Genomic DNA, 19,238 nt, shown 5'->3' with positions numbered 1-19,238 from the left:
CAAAATGAATGGCTTGATGCATAATAGCTCCCGATCGATACGGAAGTACGGAAGTCGAAAAGAAAGAAGAAAGACAACTACAGACTAAAACTTTTCAACCACCATCCGTTGACGCTGAGACTTCCTCATGGCGTACGCTCGACAAACAGCCCACAAGCAAGCGACATAAAATAATAACAAAAAAAAAAAAAAGGCCCGGAGAAAGAACAGCCATTCGAGGTGGTCGCAGCCATCAGGAAGCAAGATCCAAGTAAGATGTGACCAGAACAGGAATTGGTGTGACAGCGCCCCCTCGCAGGACGGCAGGGTTCACTTTGATTCGGGTGGGCTAAAGTGCGTATTGCAACGGCTTGGCTGCCGCCGTTATCCTGCAGCCAGGATGGGGGTGGTCCAATCACACGCTGACCACCAGCTTCCAACCACTGGGCTGATTTCTATATTCGTCGGCAAGCAGCGCAGCGAGCGGTCTTGAAGGCTCTTTCGGTTTTCGAAGTGACACAGAACACATTGGACATCACCCTTGCCGACGATATCTGCATGTAAAATGTGCCAGACGATATAAAATTGCGCCGTTGAAAGGGGGGGAAACAGGTACAAACAGGACCATGTTGAGACCGATTCCACGGTTGCCAAATCCATAAGCGCCAAAGGGGCCGCCAAATGGAGATGTGCAGTTCTCGACCTCCAACAAACGAGGGGATCTGGCGCAAAGTGGACCACAGTTGAAAATGCCCAAGTGATCGACGCCCCACGGATATACAACATTTGTAAGTTCCGTCAAGTAATTAATATTAGATCCAAGGTTATGCATCCTGGGTTGTTTTCTGCTCGACATAGGCTAGTTATGTAATACCAACTGCTACCTTTTTATCTTTCGATTCTACTAAAATATGCTGACGATCATTCAGCCTGTCGATCTGGACTAGATTTTCTCACAATACCGTATGAATTTCGAATTAAGGGCTGCATGGATTCACTACTACATAGCAAATGCATTTGCAGACACGCAAACAGCTACTGGGATGTTCTGCTATCGTTCTCGCAGCGGATAAGTCGTCAAAGAGGATCTGACATAACACCGTCGGAGGAACAGCAGGATTCACAGTGTTGTCCTACCAAGGTTATATGACTGTATATCAGAGCGGTTTAGCAAGAATTGTGCTAGTCTAATCCACATCCCTTAACCTTCCCCCACTTCCCGGCCAAACAACCCTGTTCGACCTACCGTACCAATTATGCCATCGCCAAAAGAACCAATTCTAGATAATAACATTCTGTCGGCTGCTGAAAAGGACCATCATCTCCACTGCCGTAGCCAGGTAGTCACGGTGAGTAGGCGAGCCGGTATCATCAATCTTCCTAGGCACCAAAATTGAGACAGCAACGGGAGAGCTTTCGCTGTTTCAGAGTGTAGGCCAGGTGAGGGGGATTTTTCAGGAGGCGGAATCAAAGCACTCGGAACCAGGTGAGAAGACGGCACAAAAACCTGTCTGGACCAGGTCATGTTCTGTTCAGCATTCGTTATTTCAGAAACCCGAAACGTCGTGAGGAAACCCATTTTGTTTGCCGCGGCTGGACATTTCAGTCCCAAAGCAAGCCCGAACTCCAACCGATGCCCTAGAAAAAAACCAAGTCGCCCATGTCATAACGCTTACTCCTCGGGGACTGCAGTTCATTGTCAGTGTCGACTCGATGAAGGCCACTTGAGCAACATGAAGGGAACTCACTATCAATCTCGCCAGCATTGATGGCGTCGGTGATCTCACGCGGGCTCTTTCCGTCAACCTGGCAACCGACACTGTAGGCGGTTCCGAGAATCTCCTTGACGACACCAGCAAGGTCCTTGGAGAAGGACTTGAACTTCATCGTCCTAGCGATCTCAATGATCTCGTCGAGGGCGACCGACTTATTGTGCTTGATGTTCTTCTCCTTCTTACGGTCACGTGGGGGCTCCTTGAGAGCCCTGATGATGAGCGACGAGGCGGTAGGCACGACCGAGACGGCGGCCTGACGGTTCTGGATGGTGAGCTTGACGGTGACACGGAGACCCTTCTGTATGTTGGGCAACGGGATTAGTCGGTTAGCGCAGTCCCGTAAAAAGCAGACAAGAAAATGTGAGCTATAGGAGATTCCGTACCCAGTCGCCGGTGGCCTTGGCAATATCTTCTCCGACCTTCTTGGGCGACAGACCCAGAGGACCGATCTTGGGAGCCAGAGCTGATGAAGCACCGACCTCACCACCAGTGGCCCTAAGGTGGCTGTTGGTTTCCCATATCGCTAGTCAGTATCCGAATGCCTAAGCAATTCGTTCGTACTGCCGCCCTCAAGAGGCTACGCGAAGGGTCGTTTCGTACATCACCTTGACCTCATTGGGATCGAACTTGGGGGCTGCAGACAAGCAGATGTTAGTTGATGAAAGTAAAACATTGAGGTCGCAATCTATACATACGCATGTTGACGGTATTTTTGGTGGTGATGTGTTTGGTGTTCACTTGTCGCCGGGAGAGTACGAGGAAACGACGAACCTTTGTTAACTGAAGCTCGAGACACAATTTTTCTACTTTTGCGCGACTGTGTGGGCAACAAGGGCAGAATTTCGAGTGGGGTTGGACAATCACACCGCCACATAGCCACAGTGGCTCAACTATTTGTGGAATTGGACCTTAGCATCAGCTTATCGTGATCTCATCAGGTCTTACTGATAAAATCACATGAGACCATGTGACCTTCACATTTTTCTGTCCACATCTCTTTGCGCAGCACTAATTGCTTGTCATTCAATTCAGTGGTTAAGGTCTGTGAACTTAAATGCGGACGGACAGTTTGGCAAAAGTGATTTAGATGATAGAGGTGAAACGGTCAAGAAAATTCCTTATACAATTGTGTTCATATTATGCATTCATTGTTCACGCTCGTTAAAAAAAAAACGGAGGTATTTCATGTACAACATCTGCCAATAAAAGATAAAAGTTGGAGCAAAGTAAGCACGGCTCCTAATAAGACACGTATATTTCCCTAGACCAAACTCCGCTCAATATCATTATAAAGACGCCAATAAACCCTATCCAGCAGTCTGACTTATTGATACGGTCGAAGCTAAGAAAAAGAATAAAGTTAGCTCGTTTTTTCCCAAAAGAAGCTAAAGCGGCATCCAGGGACAAAGCACTTACATCCAGAGTCATGGTTCTTGAACTATTCACGTCCTGATCGCGATAAACACCGACCAAGCTCTCACTGTCCTGGAACAAACCAGGCTTGAGTGAAATAACGATGAACTGCATGCCAGGCCCCGCATGTTCCCGAATGTACTTTTTGATCTTGTCGACATTTGCATTATCCAGGGCTGCATCAACTTCATCCAGAACAAAGAAGGGGCTGGGCTGGAAGCTGTGGATGGCAAACAACAGCGCCATGGCAGCCATGGTCTTCTCACCACCAGATAAATGCTCCATGTCTCGGAATCGTTTCAGGGGCGGCATTGCATGATACTTGATACCAGACAGATACGGCGTATCCGTGTCCTCTTCGATGTCGAGGTAAGCCTGTCCACCTAGTGGGTACGCGTCGGAGCGCGTAAGTTCTTTGTAGACGCTAGATATTTGCTCTTGGATGTGTTTGAACGCCTTGTCAAACTTTTCGAAGCGAAGGTTCTTGATTTTCTCGAAAGCTTCATGGGCATTCTTGTATGCAACCTTAGCATCCTGAAACTCGGTGTCGGTTTGCTTGAGTCGCGTTTCGACCGTTTCCAGACGCTCAACTGCACGCATGTTTGGATTAAGCTTTTCTAGCTCAGTGTTGAGTTCTGAGATCTTGCGCTCCAGTTGCTCTTCAATACCATCTTCGTCAGACTGTTAAGGAGATATTTGGTCAGCGTGTCTCTTCTAGACAGCACAGAAAATGGTCGTGGCTTACATCTCGTAGGTCCTCTGGTAGGCTGTCGTAGTCGATTGCTATTCCATGATCATCCATAGCAGCTTCCATCGCACCATCGTCATCATCATCCACATCCATGGCATCGGGGTCCTGGTTTAAGATCTCATCTTCGTCTGGAAGGTCGTCAAGAGAGCCCTCCTTGAGGGGTACTTGTATCCTCTCGAGCTTGCACCTCCGAAGCAAGGAGAACTTTTGGGCACTGTTCTTCTGTACCTCGGTCTCTAGGGCATCTATCGCTTTCTGTCTGGCATCAATGTCTTTAGTCCTTGTTTGGACTTCGGACCTGGCTTCTTGAGCTTTGACGACCTTCTCCTTGTGCTCCCCCTTGAGGCCCTCGAGGTTTTCTCTCAGCTGTGCCAATTCGTCGTTCAGCGTTTCAATGTTGTCCTTGATGGTCGCCTCCTCCTGGCTGTAGGTCTCAATGTTGGCCTCTAACCTTTCAACCTCGCGCTGTACCCCTTGTAGTCGCTGTTCAGTGTTAGCAAGCCGCGACTCCTCGAACTTCAGCGTCGTGGACAGCTTAGATTGCTGGTCTCCGAATTTGCTGCGCTCTGACGCAGCTTGGGCCTCCAGATTGCCTCTCTGCTCCTCGTACGCGCGAATATCGTTGTATCCAAGTCTTTTGCAGAAATCGGCAAAAATCTTGTCTTCCACATCCGCAATGGCCTTTCGGAACCTCTCAACAGCTTTGCGAGCGGTATCAACCTCGCCAGATTTGTCCGCGGCTTTACTCTCCCAATCGGCAAGCTGTGCTTCCGCGTGTTCCAGCTCCCTCTGCTTGCTTTGAAGGTTCTTTTTCAAGGCCTGCAACTCCTGCCGGTCGCCCCTCACGCTCCTCTCCAGCGCGGCCAGTTCCTCTCGGATGCCGTCCCTGTCGCGTAACTGCATGTCGCGCTGATACAACTGCTCGAGCTCGCTCCGATACTCCGAAGCTTTATCCTTCAGTTGCTGCACGTCGACATCTTCAAATCGCCGCCTGTTACCCTTGTTGTCCGGCAAGCGTCCACCTGTCATCAGACCGCCCTTGTGAATGAGCTTTCCATCAAGAGTGACGGCCTTGACAGCTATCTTTTCGTCGTAGCAGATTGACTTGGCAATATCGAAAGTGTCACAGACTATTGAACTGCCGCAGGCGTAAGCCATGGCCCGTTCAACAGAGGGATCGAAGTCGATGGTGTCGATAACTAGGCGAACTCCAGCCTTGCCTTTCAGTGCCGCAAAAGGGGTGCTGGCCTTGATGTTGTCCAGCGGGATAAAGTTCATGCGTGGTAAACGCTGCTTCTTGAGGTAATCTAGACACTCATCGACGACTTTGTTTGTCTCCACCACAATGGTGTCAAAGTCGTGACCGAGAGCAATGACAACAGCATCGGTAAATTTCTTCTGTTTTGGCCTACAGAGATCTCCGACACGGCCCTTCACTCCAGGATATAGGCGCTTGAGGTTTGATATTGTTTCCTTCATATTCCTTTCCTTGGCGGTCTGACGTTGGCCAGCATCGGCTTCTTCGAGCCTCTTGAGGACTTCTCGTAGCTTCTCCTCTGTCTGAGTGCGCATCTGGTTGATCCTGGTTCTCTCGGATTGAGCGTTGTTGAATGCTTTCTTTTTATCCTCGATTTCCACAGTCCGCGCTCCCTCAGTCTCTTGCAGATCTGACAGAGATCTCTGGAGCATCTCAATCTCCGTGTTGAGCTTGTCCACAGTTGTACGCGCCTGCTCAGTTTTCCGAGCCAGGATGGCGAGGGTTGCTTCGTCGTTCTTGAGCTGTCTGGTTAAGACGTCTAATTTCGACTTGTTTTCCGCACTCTTGATGTCGGCTTGTCGGCGCAGGTCGTCGTACTCCTTACGGTCTTCGTCACTTAGCTCCTTGCCCTGGTTTTTCAGCTTTTCCTTCCATTGTGCCTCGAACCGTTGCTGGGCCTTTTCCACTTTGGCGAGCTCTTTTTTATACTTCTGGACATTCTCAGCGTACTCATCACGAGTTTTTGTAATGCTGTCCAGTTGTCGTTTGCGAGCCTCGACATTTTGGGAGGTTTCTCTGATTTTGGTCTCGACAGGGATCAAAAGGCCCTCCTCATCCTCGACCGCCTTCTCCTTCTCCTTGATAGCTCGCTCGACCTTGCCAACCTGTCGGCCGACAACTGCCTGCTCCCTTTGTGCAGCCTCCAGCTCTCTCTGGTATGCCTCCACGTTCCGTCGGAACTCTTTCAAATTCTCCTGGTGCTCGTTGATCTTTTCGTTGGACTTGTCCATTATGCGCTGGTAGTGGTACAGCTTCCAAAGGATCTGGGTCACCACTGCCTCGTCACGCTCTTCGGTCTTTCTCTGAAAGGCCTCGGCCTCTCGCTTTTGCTCCTGGTACTGCCTGATCTCCGAGTTGATGCCTCGTCTCCGATTCAGCATGAACGCCTGATTCTCGGCGGCCTGCTCGAGATCAGCTTTGAGTTTCTCGTACTCTGGTTTGTGTTCAAGACTGCCTGATATTTGCTCGATTAACCTGGTGAGGTCTTGAGGGGACTGGTTGGCGATGGCCTCCACGTCACCCTGGAACACGAGAAAGTTTCGGGCCTTGATCAATATATTCTCGGCCTCGAGCGCCTCATTGTATGCCTGAGAGGTCACAACGCGCTCGTTGATGCGATATTCGCTGGCACCTTGGCTGGTGATCGAACGCTTCCACCTCTGCTCGTCGCCGGCTTCGTCCTCATACACCGCCATTACCCAGGCTGTCTTCGGGTCGGTTCGTGTCGCTGGCTGAGACTCGTCATCGCCGTTCTGCGCGCCATTTGTGTGTCCGTTGGTGTCGGGTGCCGCAGCCGAGCCATCTTCGTTGATCTTGGACGTCTTCATGACGCGACCACGGTATACGAGGTCTTTTAGGTGGGTGGAGCGCAGGTGACTCGACTTGATTCCCAGAACGAATGAAATAGCATCCATGCTAACCATTTGTGAGCAACACAACTTATGCGCAAGCAGATATCAAAGTCTGGAAGCACGGGGCCACTTACGAATTCGACTTGCCAGAGCCATTGGGGCCGATAATAGATGTGAAATATGAGTCGCCAAAAAGCAATGTATGATGCCCTTTGTAGGACTTGAAATCTGTTTGCAATTCATCAGAAATAGTTCCATGCTGGGTCGGGGCTATGGTGGCGATGGCGACACATACTGAAAAGCTCAAGTCGCAGGAGCTTCCCCATCTTGGCGGTTTGTTGTCGCGCCGGCGCGCGACCACGATTAAGGTGAAGGCTGATGGACTAAAAAACAAAGCACCTTCATGCGCAAAGCACTGCGCAAAGAAGAAGTCCAATTATACTCTTTCGGGATCACCAACGCGTCGAGTAAAGTGGTTGTTGATGTGCATGGATGGTCAAGCGGTGGATTTGTCGAATCAATGCCTGGTATCATGCACTGCAGACGCGCGAGGCAGCCAGAATTTACGCGACGACGCCATTTCTTAGTGGAGGGGAAACTCTAGCTCTCATGGGTCCTGGAGCAATGACCAGACGTGTCGGGGTGAAAGCACGCACGGGCCTCATTGATGAATCTGACGTACCGACGTACCCTTGGTACCGTTGCCAAATGTGGCTTGCCCAGTGGTTGAGCCACATATGACCTAGCGTCAAGGTGGCTGACTAGGCCGCTTAAACCTTCGAGCTGAATCCTTGGATCTTGCTTGCTGCAAGTGGAATTTGGATGAATGATCTCATCACCATGTGAAAGACATCTGCTAGGGTTCGTCCACGAGGACACGATTTCTCGAACCTCCCCGAGGAACTGGTTTGGCATTAACTGTCCCATAAGCCACTGAGAAGATATTTATTAACAGAACCTTAAAGATGTCACGTTTTTCCAATTTTGTTTCCGGAACGTTGTGGTAGTTTTTTTTATCTGGACCAACCAGAATACACGCTGTGCACATGCATTTCCTTCCCAGCGACGATTGTAGCGAAGCGTGGCCGAAGACGCCCAAGCCCCTGTCACAAGCATCCATTCCCTCCTCGCTTTTGAAGTAGCTTCATTTTTACCACGTCACCTGGCCACTGCGCTCGCACCAACTTTGGCTCGAATCATCTGGCCCTTTTGAGATCCTTAAATCTGAAATCTTTAAGGACTCCCCAAACACATTACCTGGGCTAGCTATAACTACGAGTGCAGCTAGGTTGCAAACGCCAAAAAGGGTGTCTTGCAGGAGAACCCTGATAAAGCGCCAAGCTGCATTCCTCCACACCGTTGACTCCCCCGACCTACATCAAGCGTCCATCTTGCCCAACAAACTCTACGGTCTAGACTAGACTCCAGTCGACACTTGCATATGTACCAGCACTCGTGGTTTCAGCCGATGTTAAATCATTCAAAAACGATCTTACGGTCTCATACTCTTTCGTATTCTACTGTACCTGTCACCATCTACCCTTAGAGAATTCAAAGGTACGTTGTTAAATGTGTTGCAACACTAGCAGCTTCATTCATGACCCTGAAGATACTTTTAGTGGACCCCTGTTTTCCGTTCCGCACTCTCCGCAACTATTGCACAGAGGCGGTGATATTTGATTTTGTTGAATATTCTCCTGAGTTGGTAGTTCTATCAGAGAGAAATCTTGGGGCTACAACCGCTACTGCGGAAGTGCTAATCCTATGTTTGTCCACAGTAACGCCAGATTTCCGACGCAACACTGCCGACGCACTTCCACGACGTCATGGCGGATCCGGACATGAAGCCCGCGCCCATTCCGAAATCCAAGTCGACGACGACTCTGACGTCCGACAGCGAACCCGTCATGACGCCAGAGGACAGCACTGCATCTCCTTCACGGTCTCACCCAGATTCTTCATCTCCACACGACAATGCAGAAGAGACTTGTGCCATTCTTCCCGAAACGCCTACCCTTAGCGCAACCACTCCGAAAAGCCCTAGGCTGTCGCGCAACCCATCTTTCTCCGGTAGTAGCTCGTATCAGGAGGACTGGGAGGCTCTCCCGCCCCTGGACCGTCTTACGGTCCTTGACTTGCTCGATAACTTCGCTCTTCCCCACCAACTCGAACTTCAACTCGGCAAGATTCAAAAGGGCTTGAGCAAGTCGCGGCAGGCCATAAGAGCCCGAGGGCAGGTTGCACGGGATCGCATGGTCGAAGAATGGCGGCAACGCATACCAGCCGATGAACAGCTTGACCGCTACAGGAAGCGCATGCGAGACAGTGTAGAGAAGCTCGGCCGGCGATGGAATGACACCAAGGTCGTGACGGCCCGCGAAAAGGTCTCGTTTATCTGCGGCGTCATGAACATTTTCATCAGCGGCTACCTAATGGGTGGCTTGCCTGAGTACATGCACTGGTGGTACACGCTGCAGATCTTTTATTTCCTGCCCATCAGGTACTACACCTACCATCGTAGGGGGTACCACTACTTTCTTGCCGACTTGTGCTACTTTGTCAACTTCCTCCTGGTCTTGAGCATATGGTTCTTCCCCAACTCTAAACGGCTGTTCACCGCTGTTTACTGTCTGGCTTTTGGCAACAATGCGGTGGCTATTGTCATGTGGCGCAACAGTCTCGTCTTCCACAGCTTCGACAAGGTCACCTCGCTATTCATCCACATAATGCCGTGCGCAACACTGCATTGCATGGTCCATCTTATCGACAAGGAACTTCAAGAGAAGATGTTTCCAGCGGTGTACCTGATCAGACACTCACCTCCCGGCTCTCCCACTGCTTATGCCAATGTCATCTCCATGCTCAGCTGGTCAACTATCCCCTATGCAGTTTGGCAGTTGTCTTACTACTTCTTCATCACTGTGAGGAGGCGCGAAAAGATTGCCGCCGGTCGGCCAACATCCTTCACCTGGCTGCGCAAGTCATACTCCAAAACCTGGATTGGGCGCATTGTTTTAGGGCTGCCAGACGTGCTCCAGGAACCGGCATTCATGTTGATACAATACTCATACGCCGTTCTGACGATGCTTCCCTGTCCGATCTGGTTCTACAGCCGCTACGCGTCCGCCAGCTTCCTGATGTTTGTCTTTGCCTGGTCCGTATACAACGGTGCCACCTACTACATAGATGTCTTTGGGAAGCGGTTCCAGAAGGAGCTTGAGGCGATGAGGGCTGAGGTGGCCAAGTGGCAAAGCCATCCTGATCTCGGCAGCTCAATGGGTAGCCCCAGCATGGGACCCAGCCATGAGTCGGCAGACGAAGCCGAGGATGAGGCGCTGTTGTCACCCGAGGCGACCAAGAGGCGTCCTCGCGATTCCGTCAACTCTATTTCGTTGCTCAGTGGTGATGCGGAGATTTTGGCAACGGGTGTGGATAGCAGTGCGAAAGACGTCGCTCGTGAGCGGAAGTGATGTATGGTTGCTGTATTTGGGGTTTGATTTGTTCAGCTCTGTTTCATTTTTCGCTTAAAGGGCGTTTGACTGTGCGTTATTTTGACTGGCATTGGCGTCTGATTTGGCTTTCCTTTATGAGCTCCAATACTTTCGCTTGAGATGGTTCCACCATCTTTTAACACCCTCGATAAGCCGGTGACATTTGGACCTGTGACTTCAATAATGGTTGCCGGTCCTCTTTGCAAGGTTGTCGTGACACTGGAGATTCCTAGGTTATTTGGTATCGCAATTAAATATGGACTATCGGAGCTTCATTATTATTCAGGTCTTTTACAATATACCCAATATCTTGCTTCAACTTATTTCTCGTGACGCTTCTCTGCAGACGTTGGGAGCCATGATGGTTTGCTCTCTGATATCAAAAGGGTTTACATGCGGACGTAAAGGACCAACGCTTGACGGAAAGAAGATGGCATGCCTGGCAGGTAAACACCTCCATGCTTCAAATTGTCAGGTCAGGATTGTGTTGGACTTGACGCACCACTTGTTCTCTGCCAGACCTAAGGAAACCGGTTGTTCAAGTTAGCTTTAATCCTGGCATACTCCATATACTGCAAGTTACACTCATATCACAGAAGAGGTCGCATGGAAGGTTGTAAAAATGAATGTAAAGAAACATGGTATAAAGCAACGCTATGTATGCTTCCGTCCGGTACTAGACTAATGGTATCTCATCTGATCTCAGAAAACAAAGTGAGACGATGCTTACACAGCCGCGACAGCAAGCTGTTTAAGAAAAAAAATAATGGCTGAAAACAAAATGATAGCAAGTAGAGGAAATTCTCCTTGCATCCCGTCACACTACCTGACCGTGGACACATGCCGCCGCTTCGTGATAATCAGCGTATGATGCCCCAGTCTGACAATCGTCCCCCGCTGTCGTTGTCCTCTCTTGCTCCTGGTCTCCTCCCAAATAGATTCCAGAATCGTAATGTCTCGTCGCCCGCACCAGTGACCACTACCCTTCCATCGGGGCTCATCGCCAAGTACAGTACTCTATACGTGTGGCCCGTAAGGCTGGCGACTTGCGTCATGCTAGGATACTTCCAGACTACTATTTGATTCTGGGAGTAACCGTGCGTAGACACGATCTCGTTTGAGTTTTTAGACCAGGCAATATTGCATACCTGGCTACCCGTGTCAATCTCATTCACGACCGTCCCGCGTAGCGTATCGTGAAATATAATTCGCCGATCGGCCGTACCACCGCCCGAAGCCAACAGCCCTCGCTGGTGAGGGGACCACGCGATTGCCTTGACCGCTGCTGTATGGTCTGAAAACTTCCAGAGGGGTGTGTCTGAAAGCCTGTCCCACACCATGAGTTTATTGTCGTTTCCTCCGCTGGCCAGTTGCCCGTCTTCGCAGTTCCACTTGAGGCCGCAAACTTCCTGTTTGTGACCAACAAGTTTCCTCATCCACTGGTCCGGTGCTCGCACATCGCGGTGGTATATTAACCGGTCCCGGGAGCCTGAGGTAAGAATGTGCGTGTTCCAGGCCAGTGACCCGACTCGCGCAGTATGGCCAGTCATGGTCCTTAACCTCCTAGACTTTTCGGCATCCCAAATCTGAACGAGGCCCTTGCCAGTTCCAATGGCAATATGCGTACCTTTTTGTATCCAAGATACGCTAGTGACAGTGTCGTCTTCTAGAGTGCACAGCTTGTTGACGCGACTTGTCTGCGCGTTCCACATATAAACGCTTGAACCAAGTCCCACGCCGAGGACATTTGCACTGCCCCAGTCGACCAGGTTGAGATAAAAGTCGTCTGCTAGATCGGGCGCGTCAAGGACTTTATATGGTACCTTACTGACGGCCCTGGGCTGCCTGCGGGGACTCAGCAACATTTGTTGGCTGCCGAATCTTACCGGTGACAAGCTGTATATTTCGGCCCGCGTGTCCATGTTGGGCCCGTGCCTACTTTGTGGAGTGCGGTTCGGAGTAGGATGTCCACCAAGACTGCTGTGATGTCGAGGTGACATGTATGAAAAAAGGTTTTTGTGAGGAGTTGATGGTGTCAGGGAGGCAGGTAGTGGTGGCGGATTGTGCGGGGGTGTCTGGGCTCTCGTGCCGTGGTGCACATTGGAACCTCTTGAAGATGCCTGGTCTGGAGAAAGCGCTGTTGCTGCCTGAGGGACAGAGTTCTCAAAGATCTCAGCACGTAGTAGGGTGGAATAGGTACGGTTTGCCTCCTCGGCTATTCAACGAGTGTTAGTGCCAAAAACCAGATGATGAGTGGGATGTGATGGAGTACCTACTTTTCTGAAAATGTAATTCGCCATGGGGAGTGCGCTTCTTTTGTTTGGATGGTGTTGCAGGTGAACCGTCCTCATGAAGAAGATTGAAACTGGCATGTAGGTCTTGTCCAGAGCGAGTTGGAATAAACCTGAATCAACATAACATCAGCATCTGACCTGCATTCCCAAGTGTTGCCACCGAAGCATGGAGCGTACCTATCGCCTGTAATACGCTGTCGCTTCCTATGCGGACTCCCATTTGGCGTCGTTTCTCTTGACTGCCGACTCAAGACTTCCCTGCGAAGGGCGTGGTTCGCTGCGTCTAGATCCAGGTCGTGACTGCTGGCATCACTCAACCTCGCCCCATTGCGGCCCCTACGCCCGCCTTGAGAGTCCCGATGATTCCCGCCATCAAAATGATTACGGTCGATGGCAGGCGGGGGAGTGCTAGCCCTGGCCCCGACAGCGGGACTGTTGGAGGCTCGGACTGTGCGTTTAGACGACGAAGCCAAGCCTAAGCTGACTGCGGCATCTCCATTGACGCCCATCGTGAGGGCAAACGTGTTCGGTTCGGTGGTATCAGGGGAAGTATTCTGGTCGATTGGCTGATAATGCTGCTAGGCTAACGATATCGTCGATGCGAGTTCAGAGCTCTGTAATCCACGCCGACCTGTGGTACATGTGCTGAGAGCGATCTAAAAAAAAAAATCCAGGGTCGGGGGCGTGGTTGCCTTATTCCTAAGTATTGTAGGAGATGAATGATCGTATTGTTGCTGTGTGCGGTGCGCGACTATCGTTGTCCCGGTCTTGTCTAGCTCCTATCGCATGTACATCGTTTCCAGCTCGATCGGAGGTGGTCCAGGTCCAGGATGCAACGGTCGGAGAATTCGTTGGTATTCCGATGTCGTCGGGGCGAGGACAATAGTAGCACTTTGAAGCCTTGAGGAAGCAAATCTTAGGTATCTAGGCCATATGTGTGCTAGGCAGGTAGGAAAACGGCGAGGTCGAAGTTTGTTGCGATGCACGTTGTTGCATGTGGCGATGTTGTTTTGAGAGGTGTAGGCAATTCGACGATGGCGGCGGGAGTTGGATAAAGCGACGGGGCACTGGGCACGGGATTGGGGAAAGCTGGGAAGCAGGCGCGACTGCGAGGAGGGCGCTAACTTTATCCGGCTAGCGCGATTGTACAGCAAGCGTGTCTTGCCTGCTTGGCCGCCAAAACACAAGGGATCCACTACCCGCCACTACATTGCCCAAAAGACACGGTGGGCTGGGTGCCGAGCTCCTCCCTGTTGACGATGCAGATCCTCGAGGCCAACCCCATGATTATTATGATAATTTAGGTGAGTAAGTGTATTTTTGACCCTCATCTTACATTTTATAACTCAAAACGGTAATCCTATTATGCCATCTTTAGTTTGAATACTTCGGTGACTACCTTACCTAGTTCAATCACAGCATTGACCTAATTCCCCGCCAATTGAAAGAAAAGCACTCGCACTCAAACATATGGATCGATTTGCGTAAGCATCGGGAGGCTGGGCTGAATGACCGAACGTGCACTTGAATCTCCACCTTGTCAAGACAGACCCCCGTAGCATCAAAGTTCACGACTAGGAGAGATGAACAACACAAACAATTTGTTTCTGCATTCGCTGGTAGACGGAACCCCAGGCCCGGAAGAGGGCGGGTAGTGGCGCGCCTCATCAACAAACAAACCTCAAAGGGGAGGGAGGGGTTCACGATGTTGTAATTACGCCTGTCTGCCCTACCATCTCCCGATAATGGCAGTTAGCTTACTTGATGTAGATTCTTTTTATTAGTCTGTTCTATCTAGTTCTAGTCCAGCGGTTATCCCTGACAATATGAATTTGAGACCGCGCATAGTGTGTACACTTTTTCGTTGCTGATGAGGGTCAGAAGATGCACTTTTAGCAAGCTCGTCGCGTAATTATCTGCTGGTTTTCTGGGCAAGTTTTGCTGGGGTCAGTATGTACCATAGCATGTCTGATGCGAGGGGTAGGTCGTTGTTTGTTTTGTTTTGGTGGGTGAGGCTTGGGTGAACAACATGCGACGCCTTTTGAATTGGAAGCTGGGTCTCGACGCGTCCGACTGGCCAGGAGCCACGCCGAGCGGGAAGTGTCAGGGGTTAGCAGCCGGGGTTAACTGCAGCATGATTGGGCCAGAGACTCTTCAAGGGCCCGTCCGTTGGCCCAGTTGCGCGCTTCAACCGGCGTTTGTTTTGTGTTTTCGCGTGTCGCATTTACCAATAGAACCCAGTCGCGAGTTGGATGGTGGTGGCTGAATGTTTACCTCCATATGTTGTCGCGCATTCCAAAATGATTGGGTCCACCGCTCCCAAGAATTGAAAAAGTAACCGGTGGGTAGCTCGATCTGGGCTTTATTTAGTGTACGGTACGACAACATTCGCAAAATGCCGGCGGCAGCGGCGCACTGCCCTGAGGCGTTTCGGGAGGTCTCCCGTCCCTTCATCCACATCTCAGAAAAAGCAAGCAGGTTGTTTTCTTGTGTCTTGTCCAGACGCGCAATGCCGCAAGATGCATCACGAGTCATCGAAAAGTGCCTTTCAATTAGGTTTGCAATTGGAGGGTTTCCAAAGTTGAGGCGCAAGGCAGTTACCAAAAGTCAATTCTATCTAATAGAATTAACCCGGATTTGAGCAGGCCGTTTTCCAGGCAAAATCAATCAATCAGGTTTGCGGTAGGTACTCCTCCAGGTGGCAGGTGCAACCTTCTGCCAAAGTACGTTCATTATCGTAGTTTCCTTACAACCTCGATATTGTTGAAGCTGTTTCGGTATCTCCAACAAGACAAGAAGAATGGTCTTTTTTTTTCTCCTTCCTCATCATCTCTACCTATACGCTACCTACCTAATGAGCGCGATTCATTTGGCCTCAGATTTTCTACCACTGGGAAGACCAAATCTGCATAACGTCCTTCCCCCTCAAATCCATGTCGGATTCTGGGTGCATGTTACTATCATCTGCCTGCTTTACTTCGCCTGGTCAGCAGCATCTGAACAATCAATCATGTTCTGGTGCAGAAGATAAGGCTGTATCTTCAGGAAGAATTTAGCTAGTCTTTGTACGAATATCCAGCTCTGCGATCATTCTATAGCGGCTCAAGCACGGCTACCAGACATCCCATGAACTGGACGGAAGGCAATCTAGCTCGGCACTCCCGAGGTGGCCGTTGCAAGGAGTTGCTCCAACGACAGAAGCAACATTTTGCCAAGGTGAGGTCCGGATACTTCAACTACCAAAAAGACTCCCCAAAATCCATCCGCGATGAGATCAGATCGCCTACAGACCACCGGGGTCGGCATGGTCAAAGACCTGAGCCGCTTGTCTTGAATGAGGCCGGCCGAGGTCAAAAACGCACAAGGGCCTCAGAAACACAATTCCGGGATCCTCCTGGGGTCACTACAGAAGCCGAACATTCTCTCAACCTAACATCGTTTGACCTATTACCAGTGCATGTTCAGGGATCTGCAGCAAAACGGCAGAGGCTGCTTAACATTCAGGATTGGACGGGTTTAGAATTGCAGAAGTCGGCCCACCTGCAATCTAGTCAACGCAAGCAAAATAGCCGTTCACCCCCTCAATCCAGAAAAGAATATCGCCGCCAGCGTCCGCAGGTGCCAATGCGCCATATCTTGGGCGAACGATACGATGCACTGGTGAAGGGCAAACGTCTTCCTGTCGGGACTCCGCCAAAGCCGGATTCTATCCGCATCAGGATTGGTAGCCAGGATATGCGCATTGGTGGGAGCTCTGCGACAGTCCGGCCAATATCCAAAAACTGTGACGCAACAGCGTCTTCTCGCCATAGCAGCGGGCATCGAACCAACAGTGGCCACTCTATGTCTTCTTCTGGTACGTTAGCAACTCCCCACTGCCGGTTTTCCTGCTTATGCGGTGTGTTACAGCGCGCGAGTCCCGCTCCAGCCGTGTCCGCCATGCAAGATCTAGAAGTCAACACTCGACATCCACAAACCTCAACGGCGGCAAGACGTATTCCCGTCGTGGTGTGAAGCTCGGGGCGAACTCCTCATCCCCATCCCCGAGGATTCTGCAACCTATTCCATGCCGAATGCACAATATCATTTTGGATCCACTTCTAAGAAGTTGGTCACCAAACTCAGATGCTGACGACAGTCTGATAGCCCAGGTCGGCCGGGCTCAACCGGCTGTTTTTCACGAGCTGCAGGAAGAAAACAACAAATGGGTGCAGTTAATGTGCCCATCTGACAGCGGACTGTCTACTGATGCGTCGAGGCCGCCCAGACTCGCGGGATTGAATGTGAGTCCAGGTGTAAGCGCAGACGGTTTCAATATAGCTTCGCCTCAAGAACATTGCACGGAAACTAGAGCTTGCGAAGGTGAAAATCGGGATCTTGTGACATCTCAAGCTTCTCAGCATCGGACTTTGCGGGCTGAGCAGGGAAACACCCCAGGTTTGTCATCCGAGGCAACGGCTGCACCCTCACCTGGGCTCTCAATATTGGAACCGAGACGCTCTCCAGAGGCCCAGCCTAATGGGGCCCAGGAAACCAATGAGCCGTCAATTTCCATTCAAATTAGCCCAGGGTTGGGGCATCGAGCAATCCCTGCGTCCTTAGAGAGAGAAGAGCAACAAACGTCTGCTTTACTCGACTGTCGACAAATAGTGCTGCCTCTCGCTTCGGAGCCTGCTAGCCTACAAAGACCTCTTATCAACGATCGCAAGAGTGAATACGATGCTTGGATCAAGTCATTCTTGTCTTCAGAGGATAGTGATAGTAGCTTCAATCAACAAGCTGTTCACGATGCCCGGCTTTATGCAGCACAAGCCATTCAATGCAGTAGGTTGAAGAAAGCTCCCTCCGCAGAAGATTCGCATGAGGCACTCGTCTTCAGGAACCCGCTGGGAGCAGCTGTACCCTCCGTCAGAACCGCGGCGAGCCATATAGCAACACATGGCTCAATATACTCCTCGACGGAGCCTGATCCGGTGCCTCTTGATAGCGCCTTTTCCGAGGAAATAAGGGAATGTCGGCCCTCCGCCAGCATGCAGACCAACAGATCTATCTCCACTTATAACTCGGATAGTAACCCTGAAAACCATGGGCAGAAGCACTCTAGGCCGTCGTTCTATACCAAGCTGAATTCTTTGGCAAATGAAAGCCATTCGGTACAAGGTGATGGCGGTCACCAGGAGTTCGAGGCGATGTCTGACGCCAGCATAAGAGGTAATGCTCCGGCCTCAACCATTCACCTTATACAAAAGCCATTGATTCGTGGGCCAGCCTCAGGCTATGACATTAGCTCTGTTGTCGCCGAGCCGGCGCAGTCAAGTTCTTCTGAGGTTCAAAGTTCTGCGTTCAAGTTCGCAGCTCCGAAGTTATTTATCGGCAAGCGTGCAACTCAGTCGGTCTCTATGACACCTAAACCGGCTATTGTTACCATTGGGCGCGGTCGAAAGGGAAGATCTCGAGGTGATAAACTGCGTATGAAGAACCACGAGAGAACCAGCATCCGTCACCTTCCGAACTACTACGGTGATCCTATTGAAGAGTTCAGTGATGAGGTAGATCTCATTGTCTGTCCAAAATCATCACCATTGTTTGGAACATTGCAGACTGAGTAATCACTTGGTGGTACTGGTCAATTCTGACACTATTTTCAATGATGTACGCAAAAAAAAACCCCCCATCGAACTTTGCTCGAAGAAATTGTGGCTGCGATTTCGTATGCAAAGTTGGAATGTTTTTGCTTCAAATTGACCAAGGCCAACAAGAACTTGTTGTGCCTGATGATACTCTTTTTATGAGATACAGTATCTGTTAACAACCAATCATTAGCTTCGTTGCCCACTGATCTGCAGTACTCAAGCTACTATACTGCAAGACTGGTCCCACAGTGGACTGCTCACAGTTCGTCTCCCACTGTGGGAATAGTCCTCTGGCTTCACAAACAACCAGTCAGAACGCCATGATATAGAAAGGATGTCCACACTTGGGCTGTTATTTGAGAGCCAAGGCAATGTCTAGTTGTAACTTATGTCAGATGGTTTCGTACTTGTTACCTCATACTCAGGGGCGGCCATATCTCAAGTGGACACCAGGGACCCTGATAGCAAATGGACGGGGAATATGACACGGCAAACGGAACTGTCAAACGAGGGCGGCATTTGCCATCGTGGGTGTCGCGACCCCCACAAAAAGGCATCAGGTCCTTGTGAATCTATATAGATCCGGTGACACCTGATGGCGCACATTGATATGAACAGACGATGCTTATCTTGATGATCTGCTACTGAGGAGGCCCTGGCCTGGGCTCAGTGTCAGCCCTGCCTAATCTGTACTTGCGTTGACGATTTGTTTGTCCTTGTTGAATGAAATGGACGTACTGCCGAGGAAAATGAATTGTCCAAGTAACGTCATATAGAACCCCGAAATGGACACGAGCTGTTGGGCCCAACCAATGAGAGGGGCCTTGCCCCACGAAACTGGGCCGATCCCTGCGTCTGAGCGTCATAGCCTTCGATGTATGTTTTTTTTTTCTTAACGTTGGGCTCCACATCTCCGACCCCCCTAAAGTCCGGCCCCTAAAAATATCTACTCAGCCACATCAACCCTTTGTTTTATTTTATAAATATCTAGACGAATTTTTCACTTTAGAACT

General features: G+C 50.4%; 5 protein-coding genes across 5 annotated transcripts; 2 read left to right on the top strand and 3 right to left on the bottom strand.

Moving 5' to 3' along the window:
• Positions 1 to 1,474: 1,474 nt before the first annotated feature.
• MGG_16204 (60S ribosomal protein L12) lies at positions 1,475 to 2,567 on the bottom strand. The gene is made up of 5 exons (XM_003709575.1): positions 2,450 to 2,567; positions 2,355 to 2,388; positions 2,138 to 2,258; positions 1,728 to 2,052; positions 1,475 to 1,665 (listed from the first exon to the last, which is right to left on the bottom strand). The coding sequence occupies exons 1-5, from the start codon at positions 2,451 to 2,453 to the stop codon at positions 1,652 to 1,654; spliced, it is 498 nt and encodes a 165-aa protein (XP_003709623.1). The 5' UTR covers positions 2,454 to 2,567; the 3' UTR covers positions 1,475 to 1,651.
• Positions 2,568 to 2,858: 291 nt separating this feature from the next.
• On the bottom strand, positions 2,859 to 7,399 carry MGG_16203 (SMC1A protein). Its single transcript, XM_003709574.1, has 5 exons — positions 7,103 to 7,399; positions 6,942 to 7,035; positions 3,913 to 6,871; positions 3,171 to 3,848; positions 2,859 to 3,096 (listed from the first exon to the last, which is right to left on the bottom strand). The coding sequence occupies exons 1-5, from the start codon at positions 7,131 to 7,133 to the stop codon at positions 3,079 to 3,081; spliced, it is 3,780 nt and encodes a 1,259-aa protein (XP_003709622.1). The 5' UTR covers positions 7,134 to 7,399; the 3' UTR covers positions 2,859 to 3,078.
• Positions 7,400 to 7,635: 236 nt separating this feature from the next.
• MGG_06893 (uncharacterized protein) lies at positions 7,636 to 10,602 on the top strand. The gene is made up of 2 exons (XM_003709573.1): positions 7,636 to 8,364; positions 8,586 to 10,602. The coding sequence occupies exon 2, from the start codon at positions 8,634 to 8,636 to the stop codon at positions 10,275 to 10,277; it is 1,644 nt and encodes a 547-aa protein (XP_003709621.1). The 5' UTR covers positions 7,636 to 8,364; positions 8,586 to 8,633; the 3' UTR covers positions 10,278 to 10,602.
• A 297-nt stretch (positions 10,603 to 10,899) lies between these two features.
• MGG_06892 (WD repeat-containing protein srw1) lies at positions 10,900 to 13,625 on the bottom strand. The gene is made up of 3 exons (XM_003709572.1): positions 12,770 to 13,625; positions 12,575 to 12,702; positions 10,900 to 12,513 (listed from the first exon to the last, which is right to left on the bottom strand). The coding sequence occupies exons 1-3, from the start codon at positions 13,099 to 13,101 to the stop codon at positions 11,159 to 11,161; spliced, it is 1,815 nt and encodes a 604-aa protein (XP_003709620.1). The 5' UTR covers positions 13,102 to 13,625; the 3' UTR covers positions 10,900 to 11,158.
• A 2,591-nt stretch (positions 13,626 to 16,216) lies between these two features.
• MGG_06891 (uncharacterized protein) lies at positions 16,217 to 18,201 on the top strand (the record flags this gene model as incomplete). The annotated part of the gene is made up of 2 exons (XM_003709571.1): positions 16,217 to 16,448; positions 17,243 to 18,201. 2 exons carry the CDS (start codon positions 16,217 to 16,219, stop codon positions 18,199 to 18,201), a joined length of 1,191 nt encoding a protein of 396 aa, XP_003709619.1.
• Between the last annotated feature and the right edge of the window lie 1,037 nt (positions 18,202 to 19,238).

Source organism: Pyricularia oryzae, chromosome 1 (assembly GCF_000002495.2).
Source record: "Pyricularia oryzae 70-15 chromosome 1, whole genome shotgun sequence".
Lineage (NCBI taxonomy): Eukaryota > Fungi > Ascomycota > Sordariomycetes > Magnaporthales > Pyriculariaceae > Pyricularia > Pyricularia oryzae.
This window is presented reverse-complemented; position numbering and strand designations above follow the sequence as displayed.